Genomic DNA, 24,134 nt, shown 5'->3' on the forward strand with positions numbered 1-24,134 from the left:
GGGCGGGCCGGGGCGGGGCGGACGCAGCAGCGCCAGTACCAGAGCCCAGCCGCGCCAGTAGCTCGGGAACCAATCGAGGCGGCGGGGCGGGGTTTGCGGCGCTGCACCGCGCTCCGAGGGGGCCGCGCGAGGGCGTCCCAGGCCAAGCAGAGTGCCGAGGGCGCCGCGCAGGATGCCCAGACCCGGACTGCCGGCGGATGGCGCCCGGGCCGCCGGCCGCGTAGGGCGTGTGGAGCCCTGTAGGGTGTGGGGACGCAGCGGGCGGCTTGGCCGCCCGCCAGAGCCCAGCCCTCCAAGGTTCCCTGCGTCCCACCGGTTTCCCTAAGGCAGGGAGTCGCCGGGCGCGCCCCAAGGTCCTCCGCCCCGCCTTTCCGCACCACCCCAGGCCCAGTGACCTCGCTTCCCCTTTCCTCCTCCAGCGCCTCCTGCCCATTTCCCGAAAACCCGTGGGAGGCAGGTGGCCACAACTTTTGCACTAGGAGCACATAAGCCCCAAGGGCAAGCATAGGGCCTTGGGTTGTGCGGAACTCCCCAACTCCAGTGGGAGCCTACTTCACCGGATCAATCTTCATATAGCAAGACATCCTAGGGCCTGAGGTTTACTGACCATGATGGAAGCTTAGCGTACCCAGAAGTCGGCAGATCACAGCCCTTTCCTACAGCTAAGGACACGCAGGGCAGCAGCCCCTTCCAGCCACCGCAGGCCCTCCAGACCAGTCAAATGTAGGGAGCCCATTTCACGACTGCCTCCGTCTGTGGACATGAATTACAGAATCCAGTCTGGGCCCTCCCTGTGCCCACTCCTCTAATAGGACAGTGGCTTGGTGCACACTGGGTGGGGGGGGGGGCAAGTTCCATGTTCCACATTGCTGAAGCATCCAAGACGAACATTCCTGGAGCGTAGGCAGAAGGCTGGAAGTAAACTTTCCTCCCTAGGCTAGTTGGGAACATCCTCACACAAGCCAGTCCATACAACCTGAAGCTTTCTAGGAAGTTCCCCTCCTTTAGCTCCTCACTCCCACTTCCCCTTCCCAGAGCTCTGGGAAGGCAGGCCCCTCCTCTCAGGCCTTCCTCCCAATGCCCTAACTTCTCCTTTTGGCCAGAACCCAAAGCTGCCAGCTGCCTCCCAAGAGCCTGTGGCCCTGGTCTGGTTCCCAGCCCCACAGCTACCACTGTGGGGAAACGCTGGAGCCTGGGCTATCCCCCCTCTGGAGAGGGGCACAAGCACGCAGGGATAACATTAGGGGCAGCTGCCCCAGAACTACGGGGAGGTGAGGCTAGTCCTGCCCAGAAGGTTTTAGCCCAAATGCCTTATCCCTAGCACAGTAACACTTAACTGTTTTCTTGATTTTTATTTGTCAATATAAAAATACTCAAATATTTACAACAAATAAATACGCGGGGACACAATAAGTTACACTGTTAGGAGCCCTCCTCCTAGGGCTGGGAGAGGATATGCAATATCCACAGCATGCCCACCCTCTCTCCTCCTCCCTCCCCCACCCCCACACAACCTTTCCCAGCCCCTAAGGGAGGACAAGTATAAAATACCACTGAACCCCAGGGCCAAGTGGGAGGCCCCTCCCACCCCTGCCCCAAACACACAGGAGAATCCATCTCCCTCCCCCCACCCTGAAAACATTCACAGCCCTAGGAGCAGGACCAGGCCCACCCCAGAGCCCCAGACTCCCCGAAAGGGGCACAGCACCCTGCCCAGCCCACCCCCATATGTACATTGCTGACCCACGCTGGGGACTGGCGGGGGGGTAGGAGAGGCCAAGTGATACGACCCCCTTCCCCTTCATAGCTCCAATGACTCACCAGGAGGACCCCAGGCCAAGGGAAGACTTGACAGAAACAGACAGACCTCTCTCTCTCTCACATTCACACACACACACATGACTAGGTCACACACATGCACACACAGACACATAGATACAAACACACCCACATCTCCAACTTCTGCCTTGGAAAGTTTTGGCTGCTGGGGTCCCACGTGTCCGTGATTCACAGCCCCTCACAGAGAGGAGGAAGAGGCCTTCCGGGAGGCTGGTGTCCTGGGGAGCAGTGCCCGTGCTGAGCAGAGCAGGTCCTCATGGCCGGGCGGGTGGCGGCCAGGCTCCGTCCCAGGCCGAGCCGGTGCCCGCGCCATGTCCCTGAGGTAGCTGGTGTGTGTGCAAAAGGAGGAGCGGCGCCTCGCACCCTGCCCCTGCGAGGCGGGGGCGCGGGGTGGGGGTCCCCTCATACGGAGGACTCCTCGGGATTGGAGTCCGGCAGCGGCTGGCGCTGCTGCAGCTTGCGCCTCAGTTCGTCGGCCAGCTCGGGCAGGGGGTGCCCGAGCCCGCCGCGGTCCTCCGCTCCCAGCTGTAGGCGCACGTAGCCGTTGGCGTTAGAGTTCCGCCCGCCCCCCAGGTGAAGCCGGGTCGGAGAAGGCAGGGGCTGGCCGGGGATGCCAGGAGCTGGGGAAGGGGGCCCGCCCCCGGGCTGGCACCGCGCGTGTCCAGGCACGATCTTGAGGGAGCCGTCCGAGTAGTAGTAGCCGACGGGGTCCCAGAGCTTCTCATCAGTCTCTGGGCCGGGCCTGAAGGGGGGACTGGTGGGCTCCTTGGGCAGCTCCAGGGGGTACACCAAGGTCCTCTCCGCCGCCTTGGCACCTTTCTCCAGCTCCTCCCGCAGCCGCCGGCGCAGTGACAGAACCAGCAGCAGCAGGACCAGGCACACGGCCCCCAGGGCCACCACAGCCAGCCACACCAGCCCCAGATTTTCCAAGGGCGCCCGAGCCTCCAGGGTCACCGACGGGCCCGCCACCACGGCCACCAGGTAGCCTTCGGCAGCCAGCCGCGCCCCCTGCTCCTCCGAAAAGCAGTGGTAGGCCCCGGCATGGCGGGGCTGGGCAGCCATCACGACCAGGGCCTGCAGGCGAGCGTCATAGAGGAAGGAGCCGGGCTGTTCCGCGGGCAGGTCCCGGCCGCCGAAGGTCCAGCGGGCGTGGGCCAAGTTGGAAGAGAGGCGGCAGGGCAGCACCAGGTCCGTGCCCGCCACCACGGTGATGTTTTTGGGTGTGAGCCTGACTGCAGCAGTAGAAAAACAGGAGAGCCGAGTTAGCATGGGAAACCCAGGGCCCCGCGGAGATGCAGCTAGTCCAGCTCTGGCCCAGGGCCCATCCTACCGGGGAAGAGGGAGAGAAAAGACAGCTCACCTTTTTTATTGCCACGGAGGTTACAAATGCCTGAGGTGTCTGAGACTGTCACGTGCTGGATCAGCGAGGACCTGGTTGGGGAAGCAGGGTCCATGGGCACTGGGCCTCCAAACACCCTGCCCTCACCCTTGTGCTGAGCCCCACTCACCCCGAGGAGCCATCCACGGCCACACAGCGGCTGGCGTTGACACTCCAGGCACAGTAGGGGTCCCGAGCGAGGACGCAGTCTGCACAGGAGCGGTACTTTGCGCAGTCGGCCAGGGGCAGCTGAACCAGCTGAGAGTGGGAGCCTGCAAAGAGCAGCTTCTGCAAGAGAAGCGGGGCACAGGAGGCTCAGCCAGACTGGGACACAGACTGCGGCATGGGCGCGCGAGGGCAAGGGTGCCAGAGGAGGAAGAGGGCAGTGCTCAACTCCAAGGAGGGAAATCGAAGGACCGAAGAACGCACAGAGGGCTTACTACAAGCCAGACGCAATCCTAAGCACCTTATAGATGTGACCTTCTCAGACAGGGAACAGTGCAACCAAGAGGCTGAGAAGTATAATCACACACACACACACACACACACACACTCCCGTAAATAGTGCAGGAAATGTGTTTTCCGCTAGGCCCGTCAGCCCTCACAATAGCACGAGCAGAGCATAAGGTGTTTTCCTCTGTTTGAATGGTGACTGCCAATCTGTGTTTCTTCGACCACGGACTGACTTTCTGCCATTATTCCATGTTCTGGGCAACAATCTGAGCCACAATAGTTGGTCAAGGGCCAGCACATGAAAGTTCAGGGGAGTCACAGACAGGCCAGAAGAAGGGTAGGATGCAAGCGGCACCTCAGGCAAACAGAAGGGAGTGCAGGCCAGGACTGGACTGCACTGGGCCGGACTAGGGGGCCGGTGGGAAAGCCGGCATCATGAGGGCAGCTGAGCAAACGTAGCCCGAGAGGCCTGGTCCACCGTGGCACCACCCGAGGGGCTGTACGTCACAGAGGAACAGCACAACCTCGAGGGGTCTGAAGGAAGTGTGGAGAGCGGCTGCCAAGGCCCAATTCTGGGAACACAGCCCCGTGGGGACCTGGCTATATATAACGCCTGCCGAGCACAGAGTCCGTCCGCACGCGTGTTTCCTGGAACGCTCCCCAAGCTAAGTGTGGTGTGTTCGAGTGCCTCCCCACCCGTCCTGGCCAAGCAAAAGACTGGGGAAGGTGTAGGGACAGCGGTGGGTGGGGCCTGACTACTACCTTGCTCCGGGATAGGACCAAGCTTTCCACAGGCTCCTGGTCAAACACCTGCAGCTCCTCGATCAGGTGGACCCAGGGGCCCAGGCTCACGGCCTTGAGCAGCCAGCCGTCTCCTGTGGGGGTTGGGGGAGGACAGGCATAAACGAGAGGGCACGGGGGCCCCTGGGGCATCTCTAGATCTCGCTGCCCCGGACACACAGGCCTTTACCCAGCTTCCGGCAGCCACACCCACCTCCCCAGGTGCCTACCTGTACCAATGAACAGCACTGTATAGGTGGCTCCATCAAGACCTGTGACCCGGTCAGCCACCAGGTGGGTGAAGTTGGTGTCCTTCTTCACAAGCAGGGGCCGGCCCCACCGGGGCCCTACCTGCTCCTCCATCAGTGGGTGCTTCTTGATGAAGTTGAGGGTGTTATCAGGCAGCTCCAGAGAACTGGTGTAGCCATGGCGTCGGTGCCAGTTGTTGATGCACTAGGGGCGAGGGGGGGGTGAAGACGGGGGAGAGCTGTCAGCACGTGGGAGAGCTACTGTGGCGGCGGGCAGGAGCCCATCCCCGCCCCGGAGGACTCACTGAGCCGGGCCGTGGGCTGGGTACGGGGTCGGTATAGCGGCCCCACTTCTGGGCTTGCTCACGGTACTCCTTGTAGGGCCCCTCGAATACCCTCTGGATCTCTTCCAGCTGGTACTCGCAGACCGCTGACAAGTCCACATCGCCCCTGTCACAGCAAAGGAGGGACCCCAAGGGTGAGGCACGTGCCCACTTTACCCCAGCTCGCGGCATGGACCGGGAAGGCGGGGCCCCCCACAAAGCAGTCCTGGGCGTGTGCGATGTCATGTTGGCTCTGAAGTACCACTGGGGGAAGGGCCCTGCACACCTCCCCTGGGGGGGCTTTGGAAAGGGGCAGATGCCCAACACCGTCCTTGCCTTCTGGTCTACCGACCACTTAAGACTTTACTCAGACGCCTGCACCCACCAACCATCCCTACCCCGCAAACCTCCTCCCTACCCCCAAGTATTCCTGGCCAACTCACCACCGCGCCCGGAAAACCCCGAAGAAGGTAGTGTTGTGCCAAGAGGCGTCGCGCAGGGTGTGCAGGGCCTGCAGCTGGTTGAAGTAGAGCTGCCGGTCGGGGGCCGAGCACACCAGCCTCGCCTTCAGGAACGTGGTCCACTTCCTCTGCAGGGTCCGCGCACCCCCCATGTCCCCCTGGCGGATGGCAAGGGGACACTGCCGGTCAGGCCTGCCGAGCCCCCAGGACTCCCAGGGCTCCCCACTCACTGTAGGACTCCATACCTTGCAGACACGGGCTACACGGGCCACCACCTGTTCCGCGTAGCAGTCATACTCCACTGCCCGCTCGCTGAAGAAGAAGTAGACCTTGTCATCGTCCCCTGTGAAGCTGCCCACGCTCTCTGGGATGTAGGCAGAGCCTACAAAATGAGGTTCTACAGGAAGGGGAGGAGGGTTAGCGGCGGGGGGTGCTGCAGGGCCCCTCACCCATGGCTCCCCCCGGGCTCCACACCAGCTCCTCGGGGCTCACCGTTGAGCCAGAAGGCCAGGTATTCTGTCTTCATGGAGTGGTGAGGCCCCATGTTACGCAGGATTACAGGCTCTGTTCCTAGGAAGTTGTTGAGCGTGGCCGAGTACAGCTCGCCGTCTGTGGGAGACAGAGGATCAGGCAGGCCAGAAGTGACATGAAGACACATTCAGGCCACGCAGACCCACAGTGAGAACAAGTTCTGGGGGCAGACTCCTCCAGCCTGCCACGGGGACAGCCACTCACCCACAAGGAGGCCAGTGTGGCCCTTGGCCGGGTCATAGGGACATTTCCCCTTCCCATCCTCAAATTCTCCACGCTCCAAAGTGAAGGTGAGCATGTCCTGGGGCAGGGAAGAGACAATGAGGAGGAGATGCAGAAAGGCCCGGGAGTCCAGAGAAGGAAGAGGAGGGGACTGAGTGGGGAAACCAGCACTCACGATGTAGGTGCACTTGGGCTGGAAGGCGTAGGTACCACAGACGTACAGGTGGGATGTGTTGTAGGGCTGCAGGAAGCGGATGAAGTTGAAACACTCCGTCTGGGGAGAGAAAGGCATTCACTTAAGAGTACGGGGACATGGGACACAAGGACCAAGAACGGGTCTGGGACAAAGAGAGAGGGTGGGGGTGGGGGGAGACAGCAGGTGCCATGAGGCCTGGCCAGCGGAAGTACAGGGTGGAGCGGGGGGGCTCTGGCTCTCCTGGCCGTATCCTGAGCACCCACCTGGTTGCTCTTCCCTTTCTGGATACACTCGGCTTTCTTCTCAGCTGGTGCCTCCCATGCGATCTGGGGGGAGGGGGGCATGTCAATCACAAGTACACACTGAGCATGTGCCCGGAGTATCTGCCACATGCATGGCCTGTGGCAGCCACGTGGGGACACCACAAGTGAGCACACATAGTCCCCATTCTCTGGGAGTTTAACAGAGGACGGAAGCCCCAAACTGCCCCCAAGCTGCAGATGAGGGAAAGCAGCGTGTCCACTCTGCTAGGAGGATGGGCCTGGAGACTGCGCAAGATTTCCACAGGGAAGAACAGGGTGGGGGAGGCAGGGCTGAGGGGACAGTTTCGTCAAGCTAAGCCCCTCTGGGTCTTGCCACTCTCCCCACACCTGTGTGCCTCCCACTCCCCCACCTCTCACCGCTCCTTGCAGCTCCAGAGCCTCCACGCTGAAGGCAAACAGGGCCTCCCGGGCCCCCACGTATAGAAGCCCTGTCTGCTCAGTCAGGGTCAACGTCAGGAAGTCCTGGATGCCCGTTTGGGAGAACCGCCGCACCACTGTGGCCAACTCTGCAGGGACAAGGTGGGAGTGAGCAGGGTGGTGAATGGGCAGAGGGCTTCCTGGGGCTCCAGGTATCCTCCTCCCCCCAGAATCAGCCTTCCTCTATACAGTGGTCTTCGGGGCCTAAGCACCCCTGCTGCCGGCCAGCACCCCACAAGCAGATGCCAGCTAAGCACCCTGACTGGCAATAAAGGGCCTTCTCTAATAGCCTTTTGGCTCTGACAGCTCCCCTCAAGCCTCCCTGGCCTTTCCCAGCCTGGGAGGCGGCGAATCTGGGCTGGTGAGGAGGAAGGAAGGATATCTCAGCCACAGCTTCCGGCCAGAGGAAGCCATCAGACTGATGGCCCTCACTCTCAGGGTCAACAGCGCCTCTGGCTGCAGAGCTGGGCTCTTCCCCCTCCCAGCTTCCTCCGCTGCTTCCTTCTTTGCTGCCTGCTACCCACATCAGGCTCTGGCCAGGCCCCAGCCCGTGATCCGGCAAAGCAGTTATGTACTGAAGTTGTAAGCTCTGCTTGCCTGAGGAAACTCTTCACTGCAGCGGGACCCAAATCCAGGCGGCCAGAGATCCAAGCACGGCCGGCCACTGGGACAGTCGGGGACATGGGAGACTGCGTTGGGGCTGGGAGGCCAGGCCAGCGTGGTCAGGGGGAACCAGGGGCTAGGGACCAGAGAAGGCACTGAAGCCTCGGAGCTGGGAAGCCTTGTTGCTGTTCACCATGCAAGGTACAACGACACTGATGTAGTCACAGAATTCTTAAGTCAGCCCCCAAAATAGCTGCTGACCTATCCTCAGAGTCCCCCTAAACCAGCCTTAGTCTTTGGCGCCACACACAGGCGGGCAAGGGAGGGCTTCATTAGCACCCGAGTGGAATCTGCGGGAGGTGAGCTCATCCTAGGTCCCCAGGGTGCACTGATGAGACAAACACCTGACATCACCTCTTAATACAGGTGTGCGCGCACAGAGGGCTGTCGGGTCTGCTGTCCCCCGACAGGAGCACGTGTGTAAACACATCCAGGGCCAACAGAGGGCACAAGGGTAGCAGAGGGGGCCTATTACGGTTGATAAAGGGGCTCCTGGGGGCAAAGAGCTAGAAAGACTTTGGGGAGGGGGGTGATAACACTCTGCCTTATGCCTACCCGGGCTCCATTTTCTCTCTGTGGGCTCTCAGTGCAGGTGCTAGTTCCAGAAGTAAGGCATGGGGAGAATGATACAGAACGGTCTCTCTTCCTTACATTACAGTGGCAGACAGGTCCTAACCATCTAAAGAAGGGCCATCCCAAGACTATGAGCTCTGGGTCCCTGGGGCCACTCTGGGGCCACTCATTCTCATTTCTTAGAAAGCTGTCATATACATCGGTGGGCTTTGAGCCCGAGAGCAGGATAAAGCCGGCACGATCTAGGGGCAATCGCTCCTCTCCCCCTACCTCCCCATAGTCCCTCCTGGCCTCCCCCCTTGGGACTTCAGGCACTCACCCCCAGAAGATACGGTCTTCCGGGGCACCAGGTTCCACCACATCTCAGCCCCAATGCCCAGGCCCCACAGCCCCACTACCAGCAGCCAGACAGCCCAGTGTGGGGCCATGGCAAATGCCCCAGCTCGAAGCTCCAGGCCAGCTGCCCTGCTGGGGGAAAAGAAAGGGTCAGAATCACAGCCAGAGAAAACAGACCGGAAGGGGGCCCACACAAGCCCATGCCGAGAGGCACTGACAGAACATATGACCTGATCAGCCTCCCCAGGAGCCTCCTGGATTCCCCCCCACTTACCCAGTCCTTGGAGCAGAACCAGGTGTCCCCCCCACACACACACACCTGGCCTCGGCCCCCACAGATTCCAAAGGAGGTGGGGACCCCAGAGGAGAGGGGAGGAGCTGAGTCAGCTGGAGGGGTGGACACTCCAAGAAACCTTCTCTGGCCTCCAGGCCCTCACCCACTCCCTCTCAACAGGAAGTTGTTTAAGAAATTAAAAGGGGACCCCTTCCCCCCACACTCAAGCCTGACAGATTTGAGGATTTCTTAAAATAACCTCTGGAAGCAGGACCTGCCCCCACTGGGGCTCCAGCCAGCCCCAAGATATACTTCTGGCACGCAAACCCCTTGGCAGGGTGAAGGGGCATACGGTGGGTGGGCGGTTCCAGAAGCCCCTCCACCCCCCGGAAGGGGACTTGATGGAGCCAGCCGTGCGGGGGTCCTGGCCCCAGCCTCTCCCCTCCCCCAGCGCAGACAATAGCCAGGCAAAGCCCCAAACCCCGGTTCCACATCAGCAGGGCTGAAGTGGGGCCGGGAGCCGAAGGGGCCCAGCTTCCCGAGGCCCCTTTGTTGCCCAAGACGGGAGGCAGGAAGTGGGTGGGATGGGCGTGGAAATGACCAGGGCCTCATCCTGTTCCTCGCACAGCCTCCTAGGAGACACTAGCTTTCGGGCTTTGGGGCGGCGGGACAACAGGGCTGGCTCCGGTCTAATCAGGGATCTCCCGGCGAGCAGCTCTCAGGCGGGGGCGGGGGGAGCTGAGGGGCGGGTGGGGAGCGCGAGAGGGATTCCTCTCGGACCGCGGGGGACGCCCTGTGCAGGGCCGGCGCCTGCTGCGCTCCCCCCGGGTCTGACGAATCTTCCCAACTCAGGGATTGCGCCCCGGGACCCCGGCCTGGGCAAGCCATCTGGATTAATTGCACTGCCCCAGAACTCCAGTGCCGGGTACGGAGACACAGAAGCTGGGGACCTGCTCACCCCAAAACAAAGGGTCCCCGCCAAGACCGTCCTTGGTCACCCCCCCAATTCTCCCCTCCCCCCAGCTCCCGGGATTTGAATGCAAACAAAGCGGCGGCGCTGGGAGCGTGGCGAGCCCGGCCGGCGGACGCCCCCTGTCGGCCCAATACCCCAGCACTGGAAGGGCGGGGGGGGCGCTGGGGATACGTTCACCCCTCCCTCCCCCACAACACACCCCCAGCCCTCCCTCTGCCCCTTACCCTAGACCCCGGCCGGACCCCGCGGCGCGCTCCGAGAATCGGCCAGCACGGCGATGCCCCCACCCCCAGCTCCTCCCAGGGCGGGGAAGCAGGGGCAGCCGGAGGGGTGGGGGCTGGAGGAGCGCGGGGCCCCGGAGGTGCGCCCCCCACCCTCGCCCACCGCGAGCGGCGGGGCGCGAACGGCGCTTCCGCGGCTGCAGGGCGGGCGCTCCCGCCAGGGACTGCGCGGCCAGGCTCGGGTCGGGAGCCTGGCTTTCCAGGACAACCCGCCTCCCCGGCGGAGCGGGCGGGCGGGGGCCCGCGGCAGGGAAATCCGATCCCACAACATCGGCCTCAGTCCAAGCCCGCCCCAAACTTTCCGTCGGGGGTGGGGGAGCCGGGGGCAGTTCGGGGGCCTGGAGAGGATCCTGGCCGCCGACCCGACAGCACGGGGGACCCCCCGCCCCCCTCGGCCCCGCTCTTCCAGACCAGTCCGCGCCTCCGGACGCTATGGCTGCGGGCACTGCTTGCCCGGCTCAGGAGCCCCCGCCAGGCAGCCCGCGGGGGGCGCAGGAAGGATCTCGGACGAACTGCTGTCCCCGCCGCTAGCCCTCCCTGCACCCCCAGACCCTGTCCCTCGAGCGTGCGGCGGCCCCTGCCCGGGTCGGGGGACAAAGCGGCGGCCCCGGAGCCCTGGTGCTCCCGCCCCGCGCAACCCTGGCCTCACTCACCTCTTCTTCGCGGCTTGAATCCCTGGGCGCCGCCCTCGCGTTCGGCTCGGATCACGGTCCGCCCCTACCCGCGCGCCGCCGACGGCCTGCGCGCGCCCGCCCGCCCTCCTTCGCTGTCCCCTCTGCCACCGCCCCTCGGTCCCGGCTCGGCTCGGCGCCCCTGGGCTCGGGCTCCCCGCGCCACCGCGCCGGGTGCCGGCTCTTTCTCCAGCGCTGCCGCCGCTCTCCGCCCCCTCCCCCCTGACGTCAGGCGGGGGGGGGGTCGAGCGGAGGCCGGGGGCGGGACGCGAAGGCCGGCCCAGGAGGGGGCTGCGACCCGCCGCGACCCGCCGGCCCCCCAGCTCCCCGCCGGCGGGCTCGGACCCCCGCCCCTCCCCGCGCCCTGCCGCCCCGTGCCTCTGAGTCGCGGTCTGCGCCACAGCGCCGGGAGGTGGGGCGGGGGAGGGACTCCGGGCATTGCCTTGGCGGGGGGGATCGGACTCACCCGGTCTTTCCGAAATGTCCCCCAAGGCCAACCTCGGGCTGGGCGGCTGGGCTCGGGAATGGGGCTGAGGAGCTCCCCACGCTGCAATTACTGGAACCAACGCGGGCAAACCACCTCGGGGCGAGTGTCCGAGGGAGGGGTGCCGGGGAAACCGAGGCTCCTTTTCGGGGCGGACCAGAGTGGGTCTATCTTTTGGCCCGAAATTCTGCTTCGTTTCTTGGCCGCAACGCCCACTGCCCCCCCCCACCCCCCCCCCGCCCCGCAGTCATACTGGAACGGGTCTTACCAGCCAGGAAGACCCACTAATCTCCGGAGAGTCTGCTCCTTGTTTTTCATGCTCCACACGGAGGAACAGCAGCGCCCTTGCCCAACTCCCGGTGAAGACAACCCTCCGGGAGACTCCTGTTGCACAGAGCCTGCCCCCAAGAAATGACTCCTTCTGATGCCACTGGAAGGCTGAATAACAAGTGACATGAGCCCTAATGTTCAGATGAAAGCGGCTGAGGGGAAGCCTCGGTGGAGAACTACCACCTTTTAGAACCGCCTGCCTCCGCCCACAGCAGCTCCTAGAAGTCAAGTGTAGCTCTGGCCTCCTGCGCTGGGGCCGTGCTGGGGTGGACCTTGCCAGCTGGTCCTTGGAGCTGGGGCAGGTGGACAAACCCCAGGGAAGCCGCCCCATCAGCACCCAGATACGGATGCCTCCTCTTGGCTAGGGGCAAATGACAGAGATAAAGAGACTGGAGCCCCGAGGCTTTGGTGGTAACTTTAAGCGGGTGCAGTCCTGGAGGGGAGGAACAGTGGAGGGCCCCCATCAGCAGATCTGGATTATAAATCAGTCCCGACAGGAGCTTTTGTTCTGAGTTAAAACTTGGCATCTGAAAATGGAGACCAGAAGAGTAGTGGAGATAATTGGGAAAAGCAGCCCAGTTTGGATTCAGTAACAATTGGGTCTTTGCTGGTACACATAAAGGCCCCTTCTCCCGCACTGGCCAAAGCCACATTTCCCAGCTCCTTTCCACCAGAGGGGGGGAAAAAAAAAAGCTGTGGTCTTGGAGATGCTGGAGATAGAGGGCAAGACAGTTAACAGCATGGGGTGGGCAGGGAAGGCTCTGTGCTTCAGCGGGCTGGGAGGGAGATGGGTGTAACCCCCCTCCTCCAGGTTAGACCCTGCGTCTTTTTAAGTGGAGGTAAACGGATGCTCAATATTTGTTCTTTGCTTTAGACTTTGCAACCTGCCTTCACATACATTTCCTCACATATTCCTCATGACGACTGTTCAAAAGGCAGGTATGGGGTGCCTGAGTGGCTCAGTGGGTTAAGCATCTGCCTTTGGCTCAGGTCATAATCCCAGGGTCCTGGGATCAGCGGGAAGCCTGCTTCTCCCTCTCCCTCTGAGGCTCCCTCTGCCTGTGCTCTCTGTCAAATAAATAAATAAAACCTTAAAAAAAAAAAAAAAGGGCAGGTATTGTGTCTCTGATTTTAGAGATAAAATGCGTCTCAGAAGGATGAAGCAACCTGCTCAAAGGCACGTAGATAATTAGCAAGGTCAGAATGTTAAATCAGGTCTTGGGACTCCCAATTCTGTCTTTGCACCAAGTCAGAGTGCATCTGGACAACCTTTAAGCCCTAAACAGCTCGTTTCCTGCTGTTTTTCCTCACCTCCGCTCCCACCCCCACCAGGCAGAGACTTGAGCTCCTGGCTCCACCTGCAAGATGGCCCCAGTGGAAAGTTTCAAAAGGTGGTTTGGTTTCACTGGCAGGGACAGTCTTCTGTACGTTATGGCAGGCTTCTCTGTTCCTGCTAACAGACTCCGGGAGCCCTTCCCTCTCAAATGCTCCTCCAAGATAAGGCTGCAGCTCCCCCCACCCCTCCTCCCCTTTTCTACCTTCACTCATTTCCTGCTGTGTTCTGTTCATTTCCAGCACTGGCCTTTTCCATGGGTGGGTGGGCAGAGGATAAAGTTTCCTGCATGACTACTTGCTCATGATTCATACTTTTTAATAAAAGCACAACCGGTCAAAAATGAGGATTCCTGGGTTTTAAATTAAGAAAAAAAAAAAAGAAGAAGAAGAAGAAGAAGAAAAGTCTCCTGTACCTGTCATGTCTCTCTAGGGCCTGTCTGGCATATTCTATTTAAGGTACCCATGCTTCAGGCCTTAGGCCCTAACAGGCCCTCCTGCTCACCTGCTTGTGGCCAAGTCAAGGAAAGACCCAGATATGCTAAATGCCTTCTGAGGTTCTCCAAGAGTCCACTGGCAGCTCAGCTCAGGCCAGTCCCTACAGATGGGCCCAGGAGTCTTATTTGAAAGGCAAGCCCCCGCTCCCTCCCCCATGACATTGGTCATGTGCCATGGTGTCCCTGATTTGAGCTCCTCACCCCTAGTTCTTGCAAGGCAGCTTTCGGACCAGAGTGGAGCCCAGGGTTCACCCTGGGATTCTCCAGCTAGCACTGCCTGGCCAACTTCCCAAAGGATCCGGGAGCTGTTGTCAGCCCACAGCGGGGGAAATGAGAAAGCCTGGGTCAGCCACCCTTCAGGGATCTTTCTGAGGGCCTGGGGACCGAGGTGAGCGGGGCATAGGAAAAGGACTTCCTCTACTTCCTCCTAAAGGAGAGTTATCAAAGCTGTCCACCTGGGAAGCCTTTCCCTTCCCAGCCCCTCCCTGCCACCATCACCAAAAGGAAGCAGGAAAACATCCGTCATCCCAGCCCCGGATGCTGCGTTTCCAGTGGCTTCAGTGAGGATAGCCCTCAGCCTTTTCCCAGGAGCTTAAGGATCTGGAAAGGGCAAGTGGTGCAGCTGCCAGGACCATTGTGGAATTCGTGGCCTAGAGGAGACTGAGTCTTTAACTGGTCCCAGACCAGTTTGCCATCTGGTCAGCTCCCAGCCAGTTCCAGAGAGGGCCCATTACATGTCCCAGGGGATAGGGGACGCCCTTGGGTGACCTCGAAGCGCACCCCTCTGCTCAGGTTACAGCTAGGTCTCTGGAGGGACTGAGAGTCACCAACACCTCCTTTCTCCTTGGTATCGATTTCCCTCTTGGGGATGAGTGTGTTTGGGGCACAGGGGAGGAGGGGTCAGTGCACAAGGACCAGGACTGGGGAGAAGGGCCCCAGATGTCTATGGTGATAGACCGCATGGATCTCTTTCTCAGAGCCATGAAGGGGCAGCTTCGAGAACTGGAAACTCCCCAGTTTGGCCTCTTAGGCCTCCCTACTCCCTCTCTGCCCTTGGCAGTGAGAACAAAGAGGGGAAATTTCAAAGGTGATTTCCAGGTTTCCAGAGCAAACTGAAGAGCTGAGGATTAACTGTCAGGATGTGCAGTGTCAGAAGCAGGAGCTGCCTGGAGGGAGGTGAAGAAGGCTGGCTCACCAGAGCCTTCGCTCTTTTATCAGACGATCTCAGGCCTACCTGATGCCACTGGGGCCTCAGTGGTGCCCCAGCCAGGAGGCCCTGTGATGTGGCCAGGAACAGAAACCAGAACTCTCGGTCAAGTCACCTGGGCATCCAAGTCACCCTGGCCTAGGACTTCTTCCACCTCTCACTTGGCAAAGGGAGCACGGCAGGGCAAAAACCCGTATGGCACCCAGCACTCTGCCGTGTGCTCATGCCCTCTGAATTATAGATGCCCTCAGCTCCCAGACTTCTGGGCGAGGGAGGCAGCTGTGTCTAAAACAGCTCCAGGGGGCACCTGGGTGGCTCAATCGATTAAGCGTCCAACTCTTGATCTCGGCTCGGGTCTTGATCTCAGGGTCATGAGTTCAAGCCCTGCGTTGGGCTCCATGTGTGGAGCCTACTTAAATAAAACAAAACAAACAAACAAACAAATAAATAAGACAGGCCCAGGAAGTGATGGGCTAACCTTCAGTTCTGCAAATTGAGCCACTTGTCCTGAAGGTCCTTTATTTGGGGGGAGTCTCTCTCCTAGTTAGCCTGCCTTACCCTACCCCTGTGGCATGAGAGCAAAGGAGAGGGGCACGTAAACACAGAAAGTCGTAAGCACCAGCCATGGTGAAGCTCCGTCGGCAGACACGGCTTGAGCTGAGGAGTGGGCCCGGGCCAAGGGTGTAGGGTCATCCTCTGCTACTTCCACCTCTTACGGCCCCTGCAAAACCCTCTTCCAACCCAGAGTTAGGAGAAGCCTGACGCTAAAATGGATTCTTGGGATTGGAGAAGTAGACAGAGAATGGGGATACCCAGGGATCTCCCCAGTGATGCACAGGGCCCACACGCTTCTCAAGGGGGGGCAGGTCAAAGATACCCAGCACTTCATTAAGGATCAGGGCCCACCAAACCAATCCTGAGCAAGGCTGAGGGAAAGCATCCAGAACTGTCTTTTGGCACCCCACCCCACTTCTAAGTCTGGGGAGTTGATTTCAGAACTCAGTGATACACCGAACTAAGTGTAATTACAGCCCTAACCCACCAGCTCACTCTGGATCCTCCCCAGTGAGGGCAGTGAGTGGCGGGGGCGTAGTTCCAGACCGGGTCCAAACAAATGCTCCCTATTGGTGCTCCCCGGTTTCTGACAGCTCTCAGGCCACAGGAGTAACTACTCCTCCCTCAGGATTTACAAACAGCCTTCTGGGGCAGGGGGTGGGGCCTAAGAGGCCCAGGTCACATGACTGTCCGAGGTGGGAACTCAGCCCAGCACCAGCAGAGATGTCAGGAAACTGGACGCTGGGCAGGAGCCCTCAGGATAGGCATTGAAGGAAATCTTCTAAACCACCGATGCTGAAATAAGACTTTAGTGTGCACAAAGAAAGCTCGCATTAGCGCCAGAGAGGAAGGAGGGTTGGGAGGGCCCAGGAGGCCCCGGGAAAACAGAGAGTGGGTACAAAGGCCTTGGGGCAGAGGAGACGACTGGGAGGACTGGGAGGGAAGGAGGGCTGAGGGGTGGGCCAGGGAGACACATCTGTTGCCTGGTGGGGGTCAGGGGGAGGCAGGCTCTTGCTTCATCACACCAGTCCTCCTCTGGCCTCTGTTCTTCGCTCCCTCCTGTTCCTTGAAGCCTGTTTGCTTCCTGCCAGAGCCAAGAGCTGGGGACCAGCAGCCGTGCCCTGCTCCTTTAGTCTTTCCAGGGGCTGAAGTACTGGGCCTGTGGCAAGGAGAAAAACAGGGCGATGGCCCCGGGCCGGGTGGTGCCCACTGTCCTGATGGTGACTCTCCAGCGTCAACATCCACTACAGGCCTCCTCGTGCCCGGTGCTGAGCTGCAAGAGTCCTGTGGCTTCCCGTCCAGGAGAGGACACGGCAGGTCAACAGGCCACTTGAGCACAGCGCAGGAGTGCTCTGTCCGGGTTCCCTCTACTCGCGGCTCGAAGGCCCAGGGCAGTGTGACAGGAAGGTGGGGCCTGCCCCCTGACTTGGCCAGGCCACAGATCACTTTTCCTGACAAACACGCTGTTTCCCACCAGAGACTAGTGCGATCTAGTTCCTGGGGGATTGAGGGTGAGGTCTGCTCTCCAGCTTTCTCAGAGACTTGCGAAATCTGAGACCCAAGCCACAGCCTGTGGCCAATGTGTCAGCCCCAAGTCAGAGGTTACAGGAGGAAGGACGAGCAGAGAGAAGGCCGAGGCTAGACACGTTGGGAGCCGAGGGGCACTGGGAGGATGGGAGGAGAAATGCTCACCAGACCCAGCCTATGTCCATCAAGGGTTCTGGACTAGGGGAGGGAAGAGCCCCCAAGGCAGCTGGTGCTGTTTGTCAGAGGGACAGAGACCAGAAAAGAGGCTGCCAGAGCAGGGGTTAGGAGTCAGCCTGGATCTCTGCCCTGGTTCTGACATTTACACGCTGCCTTCATGATGGGGCAAGCTATTTAACCTCTCAGCAACTCTGGTTAGCTTGCTCATCTGTAGAATGGGGTGGTAACAGGACCTGTCTCATGAGGATAGCTATCTGGATTCGTGAAGAAAGGTGGTCTCTGTTCAATACGTATTAGCTATGACTATTATTCCCTAAGAGAGCTTGAGAGAATCAGGGGCGTGGAGGTTGTCGCTCCAGACATTGCAGGGACCAGGGCAGGCTGAGAGGGTCCCTCCCAACAGAGTAGGAAGCCAGCCTCAGACCTGCAGGACAAGTGGGCAGAGGGGAGACAGCTGGTCCCTCTGGTACCCCTTCCTGGCACTGCTCACTGCTCCTCCTCTCTAGGGCGAAGTTTTTCTTTGCATTTGGCCAGGAGTTGGCCTCTCTGTCTCCCCCTTATGACACCCCCGCACCGGGCATCGGATTCTTGGCGAGCATGATGTGAAGGTCCTGCGTGGCACTCCACCCCCCCACACTGCCTTCTCCACCCATGGGCCAGTCAGGAGCTCAGTAGCTGCAGTCGGAGCGGACGTGCTGCCGGCTCTGGTCAGCCCACCTGACCGCTTCCCTCCCCTGCCAAGTCTCGGGCCCAGAGGGAGGCACCACCTGGGGCTGGCAATGGGCCAGCAGCTCCTGCCAACGGATGTAGGTCTGGGCAGCTAGGTCCTTGAGTCTGGTCCGGTGCATGGCCTGCGGGCTCTCCCGGATATGGGTGCTGATGTGACGGTCCAACTGCACACAGAGCAGCTGCAGTTCTCCCTGGGGGGTGTGGGTGTGGGGGGAGGTGTGGCGTGGGCCAGGCCCCTCCGCAGAAGGGGAGGAGGGGGAAAGAAATCAGAGCAAGAGAGGGATGGATTTGAATGACTGCTCAGAAGTCGGGCAGGAAAGGGAGGAGAGGAACAGGGCAGCCGCTGGGAGGTCGGGTCAGGATCCCTTGGGAATGCCTCGCGGGACACTGGGAGAAGGAGGGAGCCTGGCTCCCCTAGGCCCACGTCTTTCAGAGCCTCCCACTCTTTGCAGCTCCTGACAGCAGGCTGGCCTCCATCTCTGCCTCTTGGGAGACTCACCCACTGGTCTGGAGTAATGTCCTGGCAGCTGACCACCACCCCGGCCAGCGTCAGCAAGCTGTGGCACAGGTAGCAGGCCTGGAGGGAACACGGAGAGACAGGCTCCCCTAAGTCCGTCACCTCCAGCCTCCGTGCTCACAGGCCCGGCGGCCCGGGACAGGGACTCAGCCCACCGCTGGGCTTCCAGGCACAGTTTCTAGGGAGGTGTCCTAATGGAGGGCTGTGGACCCCCTCACTCAGAACCCTCCCTCTGATGGATGACTGTCCTCTCTTCGTTCAGAAAAAGAAGAAAACTCTGCCATCCAGAAACCCATCCTGTCACTTAGGCCTGTCCCGGAGGCCCAGCAGAGAAAGCCTGCTGCGGAGAAGGGCCTGTCCACTCTCACCTCTGCATGGTGTCTGTGGTCCCGCTCTGTTCCCTGAGGCACCCGTAGCAGGTGCCACGATTCTCGGGGGGGGGGGGGGGGCGGGTGGGACATGGCCCCCGGGTGCCCAGCTTGCTCCTCGGCAGGAAACCCCTTGCACAGACAGATGTGCAGCCCTGTGTGGACAGTCAAACCGTGTTGACGCAAGGAGGCCAGTGAAGAGAGGAGAGGCTTCGGTTAAGCATCTGCACGCTTACCCTCCAACTCATACCCTTGCTCTGCCGCCTTGACATTCTGAGGGGTACAGACAGGACAAAGGCCAATTCCATCTGCTCAGGGAATGGTTGGATCCCAGGGTGCCCTGGAACTCTGTTGGCACCCATTCTTTTTTTTTTTTTTGGCACCCATTCTTTGATGGGACTATCCAGACAAAGCGAGGCACGGGGAGGGGAGCACCCTCAAAGACAGGCGTGGCGTCTGCCGTGAAAGGCAGCCTGCTCCCGGCACTCTGAACTCCTCCACTTAGACGTGCCTGCCGCCTTGTCCCCTTCAGACTCCTACGTCTAAGATAGGGAGGGTGGCAGGAAACACCCCACCGCTGTGCCCGTTGCAGATAACTAGCTCTGAGGCCGCGCTGGGATGGGAGAGGCGAGCTCCAGAGAAGGCCAGCAGGGCTGATGCATGGTAGTAACAGGGCTGGAGCTCAGAACCGGCCCAGGACTCCCCCGTGCCCCTACCATCCAGAAACAGCAGCAGCCCCTCTGCACAGACCCAGGAGCCTCCTGAGGGCAGAAGCCAGAACCGTTTTTGAGGGCATCAGACATGCTACTCTGGAATACGATCTTCCTGAACTCAAAATACCTCGGTGCAAAATCCTGAGACGGGAAGAACCGCACCCCCCCGCCCCCGCCCCCGGCAGCACCTGTCTTGCCCAGGACCCAGCCTGCTCTTCAGCACCACAGCCGAGGCCACAGGCGGCCTGACCCCATAGTCTGGCCAGGATGGGCTGGCGGAAGACGCAGGGCAGGAAGCCTAGGGGACCACCGGCGTGCCTCCAAGCAGTGCCGCCCCAGGTTGGGCAAGAGCCTGTTCCTGAGCCAGCAGCACCTGTCGGATCCTGCAGCTGCCTAGGCCTGAGTCCCCCAGCTGGGCTGGCTTGTCAGTGAGCTGGCTTGCTGGCAACCTGCTGCTTCCCCCAGGCTCCCCTTCCCCAGCCTGGCCTTGCCTTAAGGAGGTCCACAGCACTCAGAACCCCTTCTCACTCTGCAGTCCTGGCAAAAAGCTGCTACCGCCCAGCCCGCCCCCGCCCCCCCCCGCCCCCCGCCCTCATAAAGCAGGCACAGGCCTGTGAGCCAGACGCCGTTCTGTCCTAAGACACAGCCACAAACACTTAGACGTTCGAAGATACTTCAGAAAGGCAGTCATTTGGTCAACGAGTACTGAATCTCAACTTCCCCATGGACCAAAAAGAGAAAGGGTCCTTCTAGGGTTTTTTTTTTTTTTGGTGGGGGAGGGGGTGAAGTGCAGCTCTGAAGGCTTCAGGGAGGAAGTGACTAAGCCCAGCCCGGCCTCAAAGGAACAGCAGGATCTGAGGTGAAGATGGCCCTGTGGGGGTGGGGGCAGGGCCAAGATTACACCATCAGACAGATCCTAGGGCTGATGCAAGAAACAGGCAGGGCACCTTGGGGGATTGACCACCAGGTAGCTGGCTAAGCTGGGGCAGGGGGGAGGGAGGGGGCCCCCTGAGGACCGGGCTGGCCCCAGAGGGCCTGGACAGTGGGCTGTGGAGATCGTTCAGGGCTCTTGAGCAGAGAGACTGGGGTGTGGGGGACAGACCTCCCCCCACCCCCCCGGAAGGAGGCCCCTAGAATCAGTTGGGATGGAATACCACCAGAATGAAAATGTGGCTGTCTCTGACAGAAGGGACTATAGGACATCCTTCATCTTTTCTAAGCTTATTTTTCTACAACGTGTGTGCTTTACTCGTATAATCTGAATACAATTAAAGTTTTTTAAAAAGTTAATTTAAAGCGGGACAATACTAGTTATAATTGACTGAACCTCTTGGGTTTGGGGTGGGTGCGGGAGCAAGGGAGAGAGACGTGACCCTGAAAAGGAGCGGCACTCTTAGGACCCAGGCCCCTGTTTGAGAGGGCCCTGAGCAAGCCGCTATCAAGAGGTGATGGTGGCAAGAGACGCCCAAGAACATATCTAGGGGCCATAGAGCGGGTGGGTCAGAGGAAGGCCCGGAGAGGCACCTGAGAGATTTCTGCATTTCAGAGACCCCTGTGCTGTGTACAAAGCCAGGGGCTAAAAGGGACTTCGGAGCCACCCTGGGATTGGTACAGAGGCCAATCTCTGTCCCTGGGGGTCTCAGGCACCACCGCCCCTTCGCCCCCCACCCCCACCCCGGGGCAGAATCTATCTTCCTAAATGGGAGGCGTGGGGAAGATGCGCCCAGGATCTGAGGAATGCCCTGGAGGAAAATTTGTGCAGTGGGGATTTACTGAGAAAAAAAGCAGCAGGCCCAGGGACTACGGGACTGCGGGTTTCACAACTTCATTCTTAACGCTGATTCCCATCATTGAGTCCAGGGGGAAAATCCCAGGGAAACTATTCTGAATGTGTGTTTTGGGGGGCAGGGGGGCGGGAATAGCAAGAAGGAAATGATCGTTCTGAAGAAAATCCCTGTGAACCGCGTTACCAGCTGTATTTCCCCAAGGGGGAAGAAAACCTTGCCCACTACCTACAAGGAAGGCTGAGGGCACTTTTTTTCCTTGCCCTCAAGGGTGATCCCTGGAGTTGGGCCTAAGTGAGGGGAGGCCCTTAGTAGGCCTCCCAGAGAGGCCTAATGATTCTCTCTTTAAGGAAGACTTTGATCCAACTTAGGGGGATATAGTTCCATCTGTGCACAGAAATCCCCACAAAAACAGCAGTCTTTACAGTAGTACTTTTGGGGGGGAAAAAAAGGTTCCGTACTACATGGGAAGCGCCCAGCCCATGTGGTCCTCTCGCATCCGTCCCCTAGACCCATGGCCCCAGCACTGAGGAGAGGTAAGAGAGCATCCGATCTCATCCAGACAACCGGACAGACGGTGGCACTGGGTGCCCGCAAGTCTTCTTGTGAACCCCACCCTCCCTCAGACTCCTCTCCCTTGCCCTGTTTTGTGAAGGTCCGAGAAGCAGACATTTAGCAGAACCTGGGGCTCTGGCTAGGAGGGGGCTGCACCCGAGCCTCCTTCCTCTGAGAGGCAGGCCCAGAGCACCAGGGAGAGCGGGCCACTCCCGGGGGACACAAAGTAAACAGCCAGGTTGTGGGAGCTGCGTTTCCTGCTCCAGTCGCGCTGTGGCCGGCTCCTGAGCTCAGCAAGCCCGTTCCTGTCCCAGCTGGCACCACAGAGACACGGGGCTCTGTCTTCCCTTTCAAGACGGGGAAGGGAAGCCGGGCAGAGGCCATGCAGCAGCTGGGCTGGTAGACGGAGAGGCCCAAGCCCCCTGCCTGCTCCCATTTCCTCCACAGAGGGAAGTGCAAGGTGGCCCTCTCCTCAGCCTGAGGCACCTTCCAAGTCCCCAGGGTCATGGGTGTCGGGAGGGGGTAGAAGTCAGTGTGGCTTCAGGGTTAAAGGGTAGCGCAGAGACACTCCTTGGGGTTGGGGTGCGGGGGTGCTATGCTTCTCAGGCCTTCCGGATCTTGTCTGAGAAATGGGCCCCCACCAGTGCAGGCTGCCCAACTTTTTTTTTTTTTTTAAGATTTTATTTATTTATTTAACAGAGAGAGACACAGTGAGAAAGGGAACACAAGCAGGGGGAATGGGAGAGGGAGAAGCAGGCTTCCCACTGAGCAGGGAGCCCGATGCGGGGCTCGACCCCAGGACCCTGGGATCATGACCTGAGCCGAAGGCAGATGCTTAACGACTGAGCCACCCAGGCGCCCCAGGCTGCCCAACTCTTCTCCCACTGGGTGTCAGCGGGGGCTTGGGAAGCCCCTGTGGAAAAGGGAGCCCCGGAAACCTCAGGCAGCAACTTGGGGAAAGGCAGAGTCCGAGGGTGAGGGCGAGGAGTGGGACAAGCCTGCACCCAATGCTGACAAGACGAAACCGTCCCCTGCCAGCGAGGCCTGCAGCTTTCATTTTCTGGGTCTCTCCCCAGAGTGTGGCAGGCCAACTTTTCTGGGAAGTTCTGTGCTGGATGCCTCCCTCCCGGCTCTGGAGCCTTAAAGCCCTGCCCTCCCCCTGGGGAAGGACGACGAGGATGAGAGATAGGGCTTGTCACCCTGTGAGGCGGGAGGAGGAGGGGAAGGTCAGTGTCTCCTTTTCCTGGCCCAGCTAGTTCTGACCCCAGGAACCACCAGCCAAGGCTCTGTATGCAGCACTTTCGTCATAAGAAAAAGGGAAAAAGGGTGAACATTTCCCAGACACTTCATCCTTTAGAAAATTCCCCTCTAGCTAATGCCAAGGGAGCAGGCTGTGGCCTGGGTTATTTACGCGAAAATAGGGCAGAAAGAAGGAGGCAGAGGATCTCCCAGGAAGTCACTTGCTCTGGCCGGAACACGATGGTTTCTCCCACCTCAGGTCATGACCAAGAATCCAGGCTTGCCCCAGGCAAGTCTCCAAACCAAGCCCTTTCCCTGGAAGCTGCCAGGCTGGGTGGGCATCCTGTGGGAGCAGGTTCAGCCAGGCTCTGGGGCAGCTGCTGGGGTGGGGGCTATGGGGGGTGGGGTGGGCAAAGGCTGACTCAGGAACACCTGCTGGGGAAAACCAAGACTCACCCAAAGGACATGGCCTTCCCGGCCTGGCTGCTGGACCCAAGGGGCTTCTGCTCAGGATGCTGGCCCTGCAGGCCTATAGGTGCCCACTCCCCGCCTGGGACGCCAGGACCCAAAGCAGCCGCCTTTGCTTTCACCTTTCCATGCTCACAGGCCCTGGGGGAGTGACTGCCTGGGGTTGGGGGGGGCCCTGCCTTCAATCACAATCTGGCTGGGCTGCTCTTAGCCCTGTCCAGAGGGCCTGCCGATGGACTCCAGGGGGAGAATTCTGCACGTGGGTCCGCTCAAGGGTTTTGTTTCTGTCCGACACAGATGCACGCACACATGCTGAGGGTCAGCTCTAGAGCCAGTCCGGGCCGGGGGAGACTGGAGCAGCACTGGTCTGTCTGCCTTGGCACATTTCAGACCCAAGGCTAGAGCGAGGCCTCCATGAATTCTTTTTCTTTTCTTTTTTTTTGTTAAAAATCAAATTTAAACCTACAGTACCACTTCACAGTGCGCCGACCCAGCAGGGCTCCCAGAGAGGCCTAATGATTCTCATTTAGAGCAGATGTGGAAGCTGAGCTTGGAGAGATCCCGACTGCATGACCATCTCCAATAAGGGTTAGGTCTGAAGCAGATGTCTGTACTCTCTCCCTAAGGCTTAACAAGTTCCGTGTGTGTGTGTGTGTGTGTGTATGTATTTTCCATAAAGGGCATTTAACTGGAGACACCCTCTTTCAGAA

At 60.1% G+C, this 24,134-nt stretch overlaps 2 protein-coding genes across 7 annotated transcripts in view; both read right to left on the minus strand.

The window, feature by feature from the left end:
* Positions 1-1,337: 1,337 nt before the first annotated feature.
* On the minus strand, positions 1,338-11,599 carry SEMA4C (semaphorin 4C). 6 transcript variants are annotated; one of them, XM_054509914.2, is made up of 15 exons: positions 11,409-11,599; positions 8,727-8,872; positions 7,112-7,260; positions 6,695-6,757; positions 6,411-6,509; positions 6,218-6,314; positions 5,975-6,091; positions 5,728-5,879; positions 5,465-5,640; positions 5,004-5,148; positions 4,681-4,903; positions 4,433-4,545; positions 3,348-3,505; positions 3,200-3,270; positions 1,338-3,071 (listed from the first exon to the last, which is right to left on the minus strand). In XM_054509914.2, exons 2-15 carry the CDS (start codon positions 8,833-8,835, stop codon positions 2,242-2,244), a joined length of 2,502 nt encoding a protein of 833 aa, XP_054365889.1. In that variant the 5' UTR covers positions 8,836-8,872; positions 11,409-11,599; the 3' UTR covers positions 1,338-2,241. The 6 variants fall into 6 exon arrangements, with proteins under 6 accessions (XP_054365889.1, XP_045741086.1, XP_045741085.1 ...); XM_045885130.3 differs by lacking the exon at positions 11,409-11,599 and adding an exon at positions 10,925-11,377; XM_045885129.3 differs by lacking the exon at positions 11,409-11,599 and adding an exon at positions 10,925-11,377 and having other exon boundaries at positions 8,727-8,875.
* A 672-nt stretch (positions 11,600-12,271) lies between these two features.
* FAM178B (family with sequence similarity 178 member B) overlaps positions 12,272-24,134 on the minus strand; it is a 121,198-nt gene continuing 109,335 nt past the window's right edge. Inside the window, exons 15-17 of the mRNA XM_045885133.3 lie at positions 18,280-18,357; positions 17,819-17,971; positions 12,272-16,506 (exon numbers count right to left, since the gene is read on the minus strand). Of these exons, the coding sequence (XP_045741089.1) occupies positions 16,477-16,506; positions 17,819-17,971; positions 18,280-18,357 (261 nt within the window). The 3' untranslated portion in view covers positions 12,272-16,476. The remainder of the gene's footprint in view (positions 16,507-17,818; positions 17,972-18,279; positions 18,358-24,134) is intronic.

Source organism: Mirounga angustirostris, unplaced genomic scaffold (assembly GCF_029215605.1).
Source record: "Mirounga angustirostris isolate CCGP_5_RB_7025 unplaced genomic scaffold, mMirAng1.0.hap1 SCAF_10, whole genome shotgun sequence".
Taxonomy (NCBI): domain Eukaryota; kingdom Metazoa; phylum Chordata; class Mammalia; order Carnivora; family Phocidae; genus Mirounga; species Mirounga angustirostris.

Excerpts from the sequence above, each read along its gene's own strand:
- SEMA4C (XM_054509914.2), bottom strand. The coding sequence starts at position 8,835 with ATGGCCCCACACTGGGCTGTCTGGCTGCTGGTAGTGGGGCTGTGGGGC. Across the intron at positions 4,546-4,680 it reads AGTGCTGTTCATTGGTACAG|GAGACGGCTGGCTGCTCAAG; the intron begins GTAGGCACCTGG and ends CAACCCCCACAG. Across the intron at positions 3,506-4,432 it reads TGGTCCTATCCCGGAGCAAG|AAGCTGCTCTTTGCAGGCTC; the intron begins GTAGTAGTCAGG and ends CTTCTCTTGCAG.